Here is a 14803-nt window from a genome sequence, read left to right as displayed (position 1 = left end):
TAAACCCTGTCAAGGAACTCTTTTAAGCTAAAAAGTGCTCTTTCAAAATTAGAGCTAACTGACTCCAATTAGAAATATACCAATGGGAACCGTATCGAATACTTTCAGAGCTATTGATTTTGTATATATTTATACATCATGGCCGATTCGGTGGAGACCGTTCTCTCGTCTATTATAATATAGTTGTCGTCGCTAATGCACTAAAGTGTATACATCTTCTGCAGAGTTTCTCAATCAAACACCAATTCCATCGGGGCTTAAACTCGAATGACAGAGATGTTTGAATTCCTCACTTTAACGCCGATTGGGATTAGACGCTCATCCATGAGGCCAAACGGCAATACTTGGAGACGAAGCCCCCTAACGCAAGGTTCAATTAACACTAGAAAAGTTTCATCCAAAGTTTGTTGGAGTTTTAATTTTTTTGGTAGTTGCTTTTACGTGATTTCACTGCTCAATCAGATCCTATGGTGTTTTGTTCAAACGTTTATGTACCGATTTGTTTACTCCAAGAATATCACCCCAGTTGCCTGTAAGCCCAAAATCGGATATGTAAGATGACCACACAAGGGTCCGTCTTCTCCCTTTGGTTGCTACCACAGAATGCTTGATCGAATCCGGAAGTTATGAACTGCTCAAAGGGTGTACAAATGAGACATTCTTTGTACAGCTTCCGGATAGTAGCACCCACCTCCATTTACTTCTATACCATTCTCTTACAAAAATCATGTACGAGTATACATTTATGTTCGCCAGTATACTTATCAATAGGTTGGGTTGCTTATTCAAAAGGCATAGAATTTGGTTAACATTTTTAACCCACCAATACCTACCTGGGTGACTTTTCAGAATTTTATTTCTCAGTGCTTCTTTAATTTTAATATAGGTATGTATATTTGTACACTTTCATAACTTTAAGTTATCAGTTAATAGCACAGAAATCATTTAACATCGCTCTACGCCCAGGCCAATGGCGGTAAAAGTGCCTCTTTCCTCATTTCGAAAGATATAACGATAAAGGCGCTCTGCCATAAACCGCACCTTTCATTCATTCTTTGTGGATGCATTGATGCTTATTCCAAAATTTGTCTATTGTTTTCGCTCCAATAACAGCTTGTTGAGACAAAAATGAGCCACGTTGATGATGACAGACCTCACAACGAAGTTCACGAAAATATTTTTTTATAACTTCCTTACGTTCGGAAAACGTGAAACGATGCATGATGAAATGGCAAGCTGTTGAAACATAACCTTGAGAAAAATATCACTTGGTCACACTTTATAATAAGTGATAGCACTTCTACTTTGAAATACGAGATTACTTGGGTGGGTATTGGTTACACAGAATTTTTTCAGCTTATTTGAGGCTATTTATGTATATAAGTATTATTGAGTGATTGTCCTACTAAATATGTTATTTTCTTTATTTTATTCTTACTAAAGAAATCGGTTAATTTTTTGCTCGTATTGAATTTTCTATCAAAAGATGGCCAAACTCTGCCCATTAATCGCAGACAGCGCGCATACAACAATGGTACCCTCATAGTAGAGCAACTGCAGCGACTGGAAGACGCAGGCACTTATACTTGTATGGCACAAAATAAACAAAAGCAAACCTCGCGTCGAAATGTGGAGATTCAAGTTCTGGGTGAGTAGTAAAAATTATTACTAGGGGCAGTAACCCATACGCACATACATAGATATCCATTATGCGTAAATGCAGCTCGTTTTGGTTTCCTAAGCATCCTAATAGTGTATAGCTTTCACTGGGGTGTTAAAGGGACCCGGTGGTCTAGAGCACGAAAATGTCATCTTTTTCATGACGTTTTTTTTTTGCCATTAAAAATTAAAAACACGTTTTGCAAAATAAAAAATTTTCAACTACTGTTTTGCAATTGTTTCTATATATGAAGTTGCTCGTGCAAGTAATGACGATCATTTTGAACCCAGAATCATTAAAATCGGTTCATTTTTTCCTAAGTTATGAGCATTAAAAAAATTTTCTTATATAATTAAAAAAAATCGATTTTGAGCCAAAAAACAAAATTGCCGATAAATCTTGAAAAAAAAATTTTTTCGGGCGAACAAAAAAATACGTGTCTCATTATTTTGACCAGAGAGCAACATATTTGAGTTACATCGAAATCGAAGAATATGTCCCGAATAGCCCGGTTGAATTGAAATGAAAAGTATCTAATATCATTCGAAGTGTTTGCGGGGTTTCCCTATACTGTATATATATGTATATATACAAGTACATACACATATTCTTTAAATTTTCTTGGACCGTCTTCATTTGGATCGAGTTTTAACATTAACACCCTATATAATATAGAACTTTTGAGTTTACAGCCCACACTTATTGATTTGAAAGGTTTTTTCACAATTTATCGTAGCCAGACTGATCTCTTGTATTGAATCTATAAGTTAATTGTGGGTACGAATTGTGAATTATGTATTTATCTTGCTCTATATTCAGCGTTACAGTGTTTTTTATTATAATACATTGTATTGTATATTTTTTACAGTCCCTCCTAAAATTATGCCAATCCAAGCCATGACCAATATGTTGCGTGAAGGCATGCGAGCTGCTATATCATGCCAAATCCTTGAGGGCGATTTGCCAGTCAGTTTTCGGTGGGAGCGTAATGGCAAACCGTTAATAGGAACAGGGTAAGCTCAAACAAAGTACAAATCAAAATGTAAAAGAATGCAAAACTCATTGAAGTCTTAAAAATATTGTATTATTGGCCACTTTGTTGACCGAGTTGTTTTGGTTAAATCTGGATTTATGATACAACGCGGCTACATATTTCAGGATTCTTAACAAAAATAATCAGATTTGCGATACGCGAAATTTTGCTTTTACGACTTGGATTTAAACCGCTGAATTGTTAATTTAGATTGAATATAACTTTTCTTCTGACCAAAAACACATGCCAAAAAAACACTAGGAATTACGAGAACATATGCACGGACACAAACACAATTATTAATAAAAGTTTTGAATTTTTTCACACACATACATACATATCTTTTTGCAGCAACGAAGTCTTTCGCCGATTAGATGAATATTCTGCCAGCTTGGTGATTGAACACATTACCTCTGAACATTCAGGTAACTATACATGTATTGCGAGTAACGTCGCCGGTATGGAGCGCTTCACGGTACCACTGACTGTGAATGTTCCTCCAAAATGGGTGCTGGAGCCAAAGGATTCAAGCGCTCAAGCTGGACAAGATGTTTTACTGCATTGTCAGTCCTCTGGGTATCCAAAGCCAACGATTACATGGAAAAAAGCTATTGGACCTACTCCAGGAGAATATAAGGACTTTTTGTATGAGCCGACTGTACAGTTATTTCCGAATGGGACTATATACTTCAAGAAGATTAGCAAGGAGTCACAGGGACACTTTCTTTGCGAGTCCAAAAACAATATCGGTTCTGGCGTAAGCAAAGTTATCTTCCTTAAAGTAAATGGTAAGTGAATTTACCCCACAATGGTATCCACATTATTTAAGCTCAAGATCGGAAAATAAGTAAATATTTTTAGCAGTATTATATACATATATTATATTAATATACTAAGAATATAAGTTTACATGGTACGACATTACTCGATTTAAACATCGATTTAACTAATAATGATATCATCTTTCGGTTACGTAGTACAACTATTTATTGATTTCTGTGCACTTCAAACTTGTTGCATATACATATACTAATATTAAATAAATGAAATCTCAATTTGTTCTTCTTTTAAATGGAAATTTATTAAATTTAATAAAAGTAATCGGTCGTTTTGTTCAATTAGATGCACCAGTAATGTTAATAACCGAGGATATGAATACAAGTGTATGCATGGTCAGTGCTTACAAGCGTTATTTTCGTATAAGCATTTACCGCATCGAATCCCGTGCATGTTTATATCCGGTGCATGCTTATATCTCGTCTAATGTTTGTATTTGGGAGTTACTGTATTAAATAAATTTTAAAATGTCAATAAAGATAGTTTTTAAATGAGTCGCACTCAAGTAAGTAATCGCGAATATTTCGGCACCGGAACCACGACGCGTAAGGTCGCAATACTCGTACTAACGGAGACTCCTGACTGTGATGAAGTTGCCGCCGGCGAAGCCGAGCGAAAGGAGCCTGGGAAATATGTGTCAACGACTTGAATGAGATGAGTAAGGTCAATGCAAATGCTAAGAGCAGTACGAGCACCGATGGAATAAGCGAGTATACACTAGGGGTCAAATCATCACATCCGTTCACCGATCGACAACCAAACCAAAGAAAATACGTGATACGCCAATCATATAATCTGAATGGCATTAAAACAAACGAATGCAAACAGATCGTAATTTATTTTCAGTTGCATACTTTGGATTGTGTTTTTAAGTCACAAAAGACGTGGAAATGTCAAAAGTGTTGAACAATTTAATAAATACAAATGAAATATAACCATTGATTCGACGTTTTTTTTATATATGAGTTCTAGTGAAAGTGATGGAGAATAAAAAGCAGTGCGGAGGCTGCTAAGAGAAAAGAGCGTGAATATATAAATGGTTATTATTGATTATGCTAGCTCATTTACAAACTTTTCCATGCAGATTCTTGAAACGATTTCGCATGAGCAAAGAGGCTTTTGAATTTGTTCTACAGGAAGTAAACTTAATGAAATCAGTCGCCAAAGCGGTGCCTCCAATGATACAATTGGCACTCACATTTTCACTTTGTGCTAGCGGTGGGTACCAGCACAATATCGGTAACGACTATGTGCCAGAGCACTGTTTCGAAGTTGACATCCCAGGTCCTGAAAGATATAAATGTGATGTTTGTTACAATCGCTTTCCCAGGTATACGACCAACATACAAAATTTGGCAATCAATTGTCCATACGGTGTTGCAGCTCACGACTCCTTCGCTTGGAAACCCTCAAACGAAAGGAGAGTTTAGGGAAAATGATTTCAGTATAATAGACAGGGGAGCTCGTGACTCTTAATTAAATTCCCAATCTTTCAGATCTTCGCAATGTGTACTTATTTTTTACATTCTGGTTACCCACTTGAACCATGGTGCATAACTCCTTATAGAAAGGTGCAAGGAATCCTGAAAAGGCACAGGAGAATTTTAAAACACCAAATAAAGCACTGCTTATTGAACTTTTCTCGAAGTTAAACATATATGGACACATACATATGTATGTAATTCTGTAAATAGTTTTTAAAATATTTTGTAAGTGGAATGGAAAGCCTTTGTACCATACTTAAGGTGAAATAAAAAGCTGATATACATGCAAATTCATTTTTTTATCTCCTTATTTATTTTTTATTTAATTTCGATTTTTTTTTAACAATTAATTGTCGGTTTTTTCTCGGAAATCTGAAAAATACTTCCTCAGTCCGCCATACTGTTAATTTTGAAAAAAAGCTTCGATCAGGCACAAGATTATCTATTAATAAAACTAATTTCTCTTGATCGATTGATTTAAGATGAATCTCCAAAGACTTGCGATGATCACCGCAAGGACTTCTGGAGAAACGGGCTGCACACAAACTGCAACTACTTTTACAATTATTTTTTTTTTTTAATTTTGCTAAAGTCAAGGCGAAACACGGTGTATTAATGCTATGTTTTTATTTTTGTAAAATTGAGCAATTCACCGAAACAAAATTATTGAAAATCATTATTTTTCGGGCCTCTGACTATCCGCCTAAGAGCTCAAAGTGGGCCTCCATGCAAAGAATTAGTGGGCCTCCATGCAAAGTCACTCTTGAGGATAAATCATAGGACGCTTGGTCGACACAGGCAGTGACCATTTACTAATAACTGAAACTGTAATACCAACTACGCTTCAATGCGCCACGGTTAGCAAATGTTTTAAAGGGTTTGGCGGATCGATCGTAGAGTCTGCGCGAAAAGCTGAGGTAAAATTGCAGATAAAGAGCGAATATGTCAACGCAAATCTATACGCATTTCTAGAAAAAGCTCTTGGTCTCTATTTACTACAAGTTAAAAATTTAATCGGACAAGTTTAAAATCGATGATCGGCCCAACAATGCTCAACTAACGGAAATTTATGGCAATTGTTGCGACGAAAGTAACATCAAAATTACCATCACATATAGCCAGATAATATTTGCGTTTATAAGAAGACGAATTTGAATGTAAGCATTGTCAAGGCTCACCTTGACTGCATTCAGCCAGTCAGCGAGATTACCACCATAGAAACCGTAGACTGCAGCCGAACAACAATGAAAATAGTGACGACTGGATTTACTCAATGCAGATAAAAGACGAACATCTAAAAGCAACTACGTCAATGCTTAAATCGAATGAAGAGTGATACAAGTCGAAGCTGATTTCATAACTCACAACAGTCAATTATATTGAACGGTTCAAGGCGAACGGCGATATGTTATCACACAAGCAATTAGATGGCGCGTGACCAGGTCATGCGTGAAATTTTACACTGCAGATTGCCCAGAATGTTGTTCCAATAAGACAAAAGGGGGCAAGTTAGAAAACCAAATCCATCTCACTGAACTTTTACCGATGCCATTTCGAATAATGTACATTGATCCTTTCGGACCATTTATGAAGAGCCAACGGGATAATCAACATATAATCATTATAGTTTCTGGTTTCACCAAGTACACGATATTGAAAGCGGGACATAGTATCAAGACGACGCCAGTTCCAATAATGCTTTCAGAAGTCATATTAATTTACTGTATTGACATATGTTATTGTATTGACAATTCTTGGGATTTAGCACTTGAAGCACATGAAGCAAGCACAGCACCAGGAACATCAGCCGCAAAGAACTTGTGTTCAATTAGTCCAAGCAATAAATTCGTAACCACGGTCTTATATTCACACTGCACGTTAGACGATGGCAAGGAAGTCCACCAAGTTCACAACTTCGCCAAAATCATTCAACTGCATACTGACAAATTCGTCCATGCCAGTTCTTTGTTACGCCATAAGTTTTTGTTCACAGGTGTGTTCGTTGCAGTTACTCAGCTTTAGTCACGACCTGTTGGGACGTGATTAACTTCTTCAATGGGTCGAGTTTTGGGCTCTAATCATCACATCAGTGAACGTACAACTCGTCACTGAAAATAGTGGGAAATTCAGGGGATCGTATATCGTCATTAAACAATTAACCCATAACCGATATATTGTGGATAATCTACTAGGCGCACGACGCACCCAACAATGTGATTTCATCGTAGTGTCTAGCGACCATATGAAATCAGGGTACCATTTAAATCCAGATCTCCATTGTGCCGAACATGAACCAAGTACCGTCGCATATGGGGAGATATAACAGCGGATGGATGTCACGCCGAAGGGTTGCTTGTTGATAGTTGACGAGTTCGGACATGTAATGGCTCAGCTGCGCACGACGGTCGGATTGTTCACTTTTTTGTTTATTTTTATAAATTGGAATTCACTAAATCTGCATGTGTATATTTCCAAGTTTTTTAAATAATTTGTAGAATAGTTTCTATAGAAAATATTATAAATATAAAAAAGATGGGAATATCGAGTAAGTAATAACAGGTGGCGCAAAATTAATCAATTATGGAAAGATTTATAATATTTGCAAATATCGTCCTACGGCAATCATATTTGACACTTGTGAGCTAGACAGCTGCAGCATACAAACAGACAAGCAATGGAGCACGTAAGGGTCAAAATAAAGATTTTCGTCATTCAAAATAATTTTTATTGTTTTAGTAAAAAGTTGAATGGTTAATTTTGCGCCACCCGATTAATTTTACGCCACCCTTTATAAGGTTAGTTTCAAAAATTACTTTATTTAATATTTACAAATATGTAGATTTACAGATTCGAATTTCCGTGCATGAAACACCAAAAATTATTATTGCCCTTGGCAGGCAATAGCAATCCTCCGAGTGTATGCATTTCTGCCATGAAAAAGCTCGTCATAAAAAATATCTGCCGTTCGGAGTCGGCTTGAAACGTGTAGGTCCCTCATAGAGAATAGTTGTATGGAGTTGGAGTTGCAAGTTGCCTTACTTTTATGTAAACATTAAAAATAATAAGTGTTACATAACATATTTGTGATATAGTTTTAAAAATGAATTTAAAATTTAAATAACTATTAGTATTATAGTTCAAGTGTGTAGTGTAACCCTGAAACAAATTATCCTTCAAAAAATGAACTCAATCTTCTACCGTTTTTAATTATTGTTGCTAATCTATTCACTAAAAACAATTAGATTTAATTCTCCAAACTCGCGGGTTTGGTTATTATACATTTTTTATCATCCGTACCGGCCATTAGGATTATCCGATTGATACTGCTTGTTAAATTATTATTTTTTTATTTCAGTACCTGCCCACTTTCAAACAAAAACAAAGCAAATTTCAGTTGCGAAAGGAAAGCAAGTGCACGTTCAATGTAACGTTCAGGGCGACAATCCCATCGATATCAAATGGAAAATACAAGCGACGCAACAGTATTTGGATGAATCTCTCGATTCTAGGTAATTCCTTTCACATATGTATTTTTAAATGACTGGAAACTTTTTTGATATATTTTATTATTATTATTAGGCTATTGCGACCAAATATAAATATTGTGCAAAGCCTGCTGTGATACCCTATATTTTGAGACTTTTTAAAAATTGTAGCACATTCTGGGGCTTATTGTTCCATAATTTATATGGAGGCACGGCAGTACCACCAAGGCGCTGTAGCCGCTTGCTGCCTAGTGCAGGACATTTACAAAGAATGTGCGATTGGTGGGTAGAGACCCATTGGAATCCATTTTTTGAATTTAAGCCCTTTGATTCCCGCCCCTGTTCTATCATCTCCTAATTTCGATCCATCAGTGAACCATATCTGGGTTCCGGGTTTGAAGCAGATAGAATTATTTTACCAGACCGTACCTTCACTAATGAGAACTTGGAAGTTCCTGAAGAGAATGTGTTTGCGAGATAATGAGTCCACCCTATAAAGAATAGGATATGTCGTAAATCTTCTAAGATTTTTAGATATCTCCAGTTTTTAGATCGGAGATATCTTTTAATCTTAAAGCGCTCAAACTTACTAAAATATGGGCGGATATAAAAGGTGCGATTCATACTTAGCTTCAGTTCGCATTCATACAACGTAGTAGCAATAGTAAATTTAGATGCATTTTGTTTTTACAATATGGTGTTTTGAATATCAAAATCTTCCGCAGATTCCATGAGTTCCATGAATTTCAATCAGAATGTAAACAAAACGTATCACTTTGAGATTCAAATCACCAAAACGCAATAAAAAAAAAAAACAAATTATTGCTCTAGTCACATCACCATATCGTCCCCTTTCTGTGTTAACCTCGTAACTTTATTTTTTTCGAAATTGAGATTTTTAGTGAAAAACACTCCTTAGCACTCCTGTTACGTAAAACAAAACATACAATGTTCATAATGATTATAGAATTTTTTTCAGAGCGTTTCGATTTTTTTCGTATCTACATGTTCGAATTCAAAAACCTCGTATCTACTATAAGTATCGTATCAAATAAGTTATAACTTTTCATAGAAGTTAAGTAACTTTAAGTATTTTTATCGATTTACTGAAAATTATGATTTTATATATACGAGGTTAACACAGACAGGGGACGATATATGAATTCATATTGGTCATAATTATTCATTATTTTAATGTTCTCAGTCAGATAAATCAAGGTCGCACGATATGGATTGAAGATTGAACACCTATACACACTATCTAGTTACATTACAGTCCATATATTTTTCCTGTATTTTCCATAATTTTCGCCCAGGTACACAATTCGTGACCAGGTACTAGACGATGGTATGGTCTCTGAATTAGGCATTTCTCATACATATCGCCAGGATACAGGCATCTATATTTGCCAGGCCAGCAATGCTTTCGGACAGGTAAGTGTTTAAACTAGGATGTACAGATCTGAGGTACGTCTTAAAGTACAACATGAAGAAACTAAATATAAAAATTCATATACCAAATAGTAATGTAATAATGCATTGTAAGACCTAAAAAGTTGTATCAGTAAATTATGAAACTATGTATTTGGTTGGCGCTTCATGATTCTTACTTTTCGGCACAATGCTATAGCTATGAATGTGCGCTAGATTCCTTGAGAATTTTTAGTGAATCGTAATATTTTTGTTGTGGGATGTGTGCGCAGCCCTATATGTAATGTGACCTCACTTACAAAATATATGTATGTACGGACTTATTCATCTTTTCGCTTTAATTTTGAATTTTGGAATTTTTTTGTGTGCTTTGTGGAAGTTTGTATGCACATATTTATATACATATGTATGCGCGTTTGCCTTCGATATGTACATCGATATGAATAATTTTTCATATGCAGATATTAATTGCATTTGACTAAAGGAATATATTGATTTTGTAATGGAAGTCTGTATTGCGAAATTGTCTCCCACAAATAGTTTAAAATATTTGGGATGCTGGCTAAATCATACATGGAGCGCGGATAAAGAAATAAGGGGTCGTATCGAGATAGCCAGAAATAAATATTAAAATAATAAAATACACAAAAGTTCAGACCAATCGAGAATTAAATATAAAACTGCGTATGCGGTATATGAAATGTTATGTTTGGTTTGAATTACTATACGGAGTAGAAGTGTGAACTCTTGAAGCAGCAATGGTGAATAAAATAGAAGCATATGATAAAGATTTCGTTGACTGGCCGTGTTACAAACGTAGAAGTCCTCAGAAGATGCAAAAAAGAGCGAGAATCGTAGCCAAACAGCCTATCTGGGAGCCATTCGTGGAGCGAAATATGAATTACCCCAACTAATAATCAAGGGAAAGATAGAAGGAAAGAAGGGCTCTTAGTAATCTCTTCAGTTTAAAATGTTATAAAATCTGAGGAAAAATTCTGTTCAATCTTCGGCAACAGATTCCTTGCAGGGGAGACTATAACGCCAAACACACACAGTAGGGATCTCGACTCTCTACCGCAAAAGGTCGCAAGCTGTTAGAAACGATATCAAAATTGAATCTCAAATAAAATACCCAATTTAATCGACTTACCTATGTGTAACAAACTCCCGTACAAATCACGTTGAAGAAATACTCAGCTGACATATGAGGTCTTTACAATAGTAAACTGATTGGAAATACTTCCGGACGCTTGCATCCTCAACAATTGATCTGAAGCACCCTCACAAGACCAATGGAGATACAACTAATGTTGTAGAGCATTTTAATAACTGCGTACAGCAAGCAGCTTGGAAATCCACACCTTTCGCAACCAAGCGACAACGCAAGCATATATCTCGTACCGTGGAAGAAAAACTAATAGACCAACGTCAGGCAAGAAAGCATTGCCAACAAACTAGACACCCTGGAGAGAAAAAAACTCTGAACTCTCTTATACAAGAACTCAAGGAACTTCTCAAAAATGAACGTAACTCTCAACTACAAAACTATCTCAGTAACCTCGATGCATTCTCTTTCTCAGGTTACTCTCTTTGGAAAGGACGAAAAAAGTTCAAAAGGCCAGTTTTAGCACAATCAGCCCTTAAAATGGAAAATAAGAAATGGGCTGAGTCGGATCTTGATAAAGCTCAAACACATGATACCGAACCCTCGCGAAGTACTGTTCAAAAAGTTAAATACACCCTGGATCTCATCCACCAGATGAACTCACCCATAAAAAAAATTTTCAAAAAACGAAGAAGAAGAAGCTATAAAAAGGCCTAAAATCAAGAAATCCCCAGGATATGATCTCATCACTGGAGAAGTACTCCGGTAACTCCCAGCAGAAGAAATATCTTTCCTCTTGCATATATACAATGACTCAATATTAACTGGGTTTGTTCCTCCCCAATGGAAAGTTGCACTAATAAAAATGATTCATAAACCCGAAAAAGCGCCGAGAAAGTGTAATCTTATCGAACCATCAACTTATTGCCTATTACGTCAAAAATTTTGTAGTCACTATTTCTCAAAAGAATGATGGTCATAATTGGAACCAAATCACCAATTCAGCCTCAGAAAAACACATGGTACCATCAAAGAAGTACAAACCTTGATGGCTTACTCTGTAAAATGAGGGCTACCCACAAATTATTATATCTTTATCAAATCCTACCTAAAAAGTCGGACTGTTTTTGTAAAACAAAATAAAGAGCAATCTCAACTCTGCGAAAGTTTAGCTGGTGTACCCCAAGGCAGTATTATGAGTCCCATTTGATACTTGCTTTACACTCACGATGTTCCAGTTATTGAAGAATCTATCGTCGGAACTTTTGCAGATGACACCGCTGTACTAGCAACTGACCCCCTCCCTGATGTGGCTTCTTTTAAACTCCAAAAATGATGAAATAACTCAATGGCCCAAAGACTGGAAAATAAAATCAAATGAGGCAAAATTTGTTCAAGTTACCTTTACACTCAAGTGAAATATAATACTTGCCCACCCGTTAAACTCAATAACACAATCAAACCCCAAAGTATTGTTACAAAATGTCTCGGAAAGCATCTTGACTGCAAGCCCGCGTAGCAAATCCATATTTTTATTAAACTAAAACCAGTATGGACATATGGCATACAACTCTGGGGAACCGCAGTTAACAAACCCGAAATACTCCAAAAATTGTAATCGAAAAACTCTCAAAATGATCGCAAATGCACCACACTATATCACAAATGCTCAAATTAACCGTGTTCTCAAAGCTCCGACATTAGATGCAGAAATCAAAAAGCATGCCTCATCACACAATATAAGACTTCAATCGCACCCAAACCCACTAATTACACAAATGACCTCAGTTTCATTTTCAGAGCACTACTCAATCCATCGTGATTAAGTACAAATCAAAATGTTTTAAAAATACAATTAGGCGCACGTTTTACCTGAAAAAGAACAAACAATGACAATGAACCCTATACATAGAATAAAAATACAAAAAAACTAGAAATGGAAAAGATCTGTAGAATAGATAAGTATATCCACAATTTCTCAATATAGTAATAAATACATTTTTATAGGCGGCAAAATTGTGATGGGGTGACTTTTCACTTTCTGGGGTATTTATATATTCCAACTTATCTAGGAATTAATTTAGTATCAGAGGTTAAAATAATTAAATTATTTCACATTAGGAAGAGCTTTTATAACCCTTTTGTAATGGCTTTCAATGCAATGTGGAAATAGTGAAAATAGGAAATAGTAATTAAATGGATGGAACGAGTTTTGAATATTTTTGTAAATGTGGTCTTACATAATTTATTTGTATAAATATATAAAAATATATATTTTGGTTTTATATATGCATGTATAAATGATGTCAACTAACTCAATATATTTATCCGTGGGTCAGGATGAAATGTCGATTCAATTAATCGTACAAGAGGTTCCAGAACAACCGAAAAACCTTCGTATTAACTCACAACAGTCGCGTAGCCTTCAACTAACTTGGAGTCAGCCCTTTGCTGGTAACAGCCCAATCGATGGATATCATATATATTATAAACAAATCTCAGGTAAGTGACACGAAAGCATGGTAACAATCAACGTCTGGATGTTTTCTAGTTACTTTTTCAAATAACTCCAGTTTAAAACTGTTTCCATCAATATAATTAATTTTATTTCTTAAACACAGATATTTGGCAAAATGCCGAACATATCACCGTCACCGGTGGCCAAACCGTTGTCAACATACAAAACCTACGTCCTGCTAAGGCCTATCACATTCGAATGTCCGCAGAAAATAAATTGGGTGCCTCAGAGTATTCGGAGGTTGTACAAGTAACCACTCTGGAGGAAGTGCCATCCGGGCCACCGCTAAATGTGCGCGCAGAAGCCAAAAGTTCTACAGAGATATCTGTCACATGGGATGCACCTGAACGTGACCACTGGAATGGAATACTGCTCGGTTATTATGTTGGATACCAAATGTCGTTATCACCTGAAGATAAAGAAGTGAATCCCACTCAGGGGTTTAGTTTCAAAACTGTCGAAGTGCGCTCACATTTTGGTGGAGAAACTATATTGAGTAATTTGAACAAATTTACTCCATACCACGTTATTGTACAAGCGTACACTAGTCAAGGAAGCGGACCACCGAGCAGGGAGATAGCAGTACAAACCATGGAAGATGGTAAGTAAGATGCAAACTACATTCATTAGTACATAGGTACATTTTCGAGGAACGTGTGTTTAAATTTATAACAATAAGAATTAAATATTACAATACAGGTTAGGTTAGATTGGAAGCGCTTGTGATACCACAAGGGGAACTTGCCCTGAGCTCTGCTAAAACCAATGAGATCTGATCAAAAACCTTAGAAGATCTCTGATTTCCATAATTATGAGATCTTCCAACTCATTGAAGGATTGTCTACTTATATTGGATAATTTTACATTATTTACTTGACGTCATAAAAAGGAGTAACAGTAAGTTCATAAGTAGTGGCGATCCAACATACTGGCCAGCTGACCCAAGAAAGTCCAGACCTGATCGACTTTTTTATGACAAAAAATGTTAATCACGAAGATGTTTCAATTAAATCTATAATCTCGTACATGTGTTCGAAAAATAAGGAGAATTTTCAAATTTCGTGGGCTACGATTATTATTGGACTTTCGATTATTATTGTTTTTATGTTGGTACACTCGTCTCAACAATATTTTCAAGGATCAAAAAATGGATCAAAGAAGATGCATCAAATTTTGTATAAAAAATGGAATCAAGTGAGTATACTCTGAGTAAAAAAAAAATTCAACAAGTGGCACAAGCTTTTCATAGA

The 14803-nt window shown here is 35.8% G+C and overlaps 1 protein-coding gene across 4 annotated transcripts in view; it reads left to right on the top strand.

Annotated features, from left to right (window-relative positions):
- Window positions 1–14803, top strand: part of LOC129240593 (cell adhesion molecule Dscam2) — a 172515-nt gene that overhangs the window by 118456 nt on the left and 39256 nt on the right. For all 4 annotated transcript variants that reach the window (XM_054876497.1, XM_054876498.1, XM_054876496.1 and 1 more), the window contains exons 16-22: window positions 1487–1648; window positions 2529–2673; window positions 3045–3481; window positions 8370–8523; window positions 9816–9933; window positions 13375–13537; window positions 13657–14154. In XM_054876497.1, the coding sequence (XP_054732472.1) occupies window positions 1487–1648; window positions 2529–2673; window positions 3045–3481; window positions 8370–8523; window positions 9816–9933; window positions 13375–13537; window positions 13657–14154 (1677 nt within the window). The remainder of the gene's footprint in view (window positions 1–1486; window positions 1649–2528; window positions 2674–3044; window positions 3482–8369; window positions 8524–9815; window positions 9934–13374; window positions 13538–13656; window positions 14155–14803) is intronic.

Source organism: Anastrepha obliqua, chromosome 3 (assembly GCF_027943255.1).
Source record: "Anastrepha obliqua isolate idAnaObli1 chromosome 3, idAnaObli1_1.0, whole genome shotgun sequence".
Classification (NCBI taxonomy): Eukaryota; Metazoa; Arthropoda; class Insecta; order Diptera; family Tephritidae; genus Anastrepha; species Anastrepha obliqua.
This window is presented reverse-complemented; position numbering and strand designations above follow the sequence as displayed.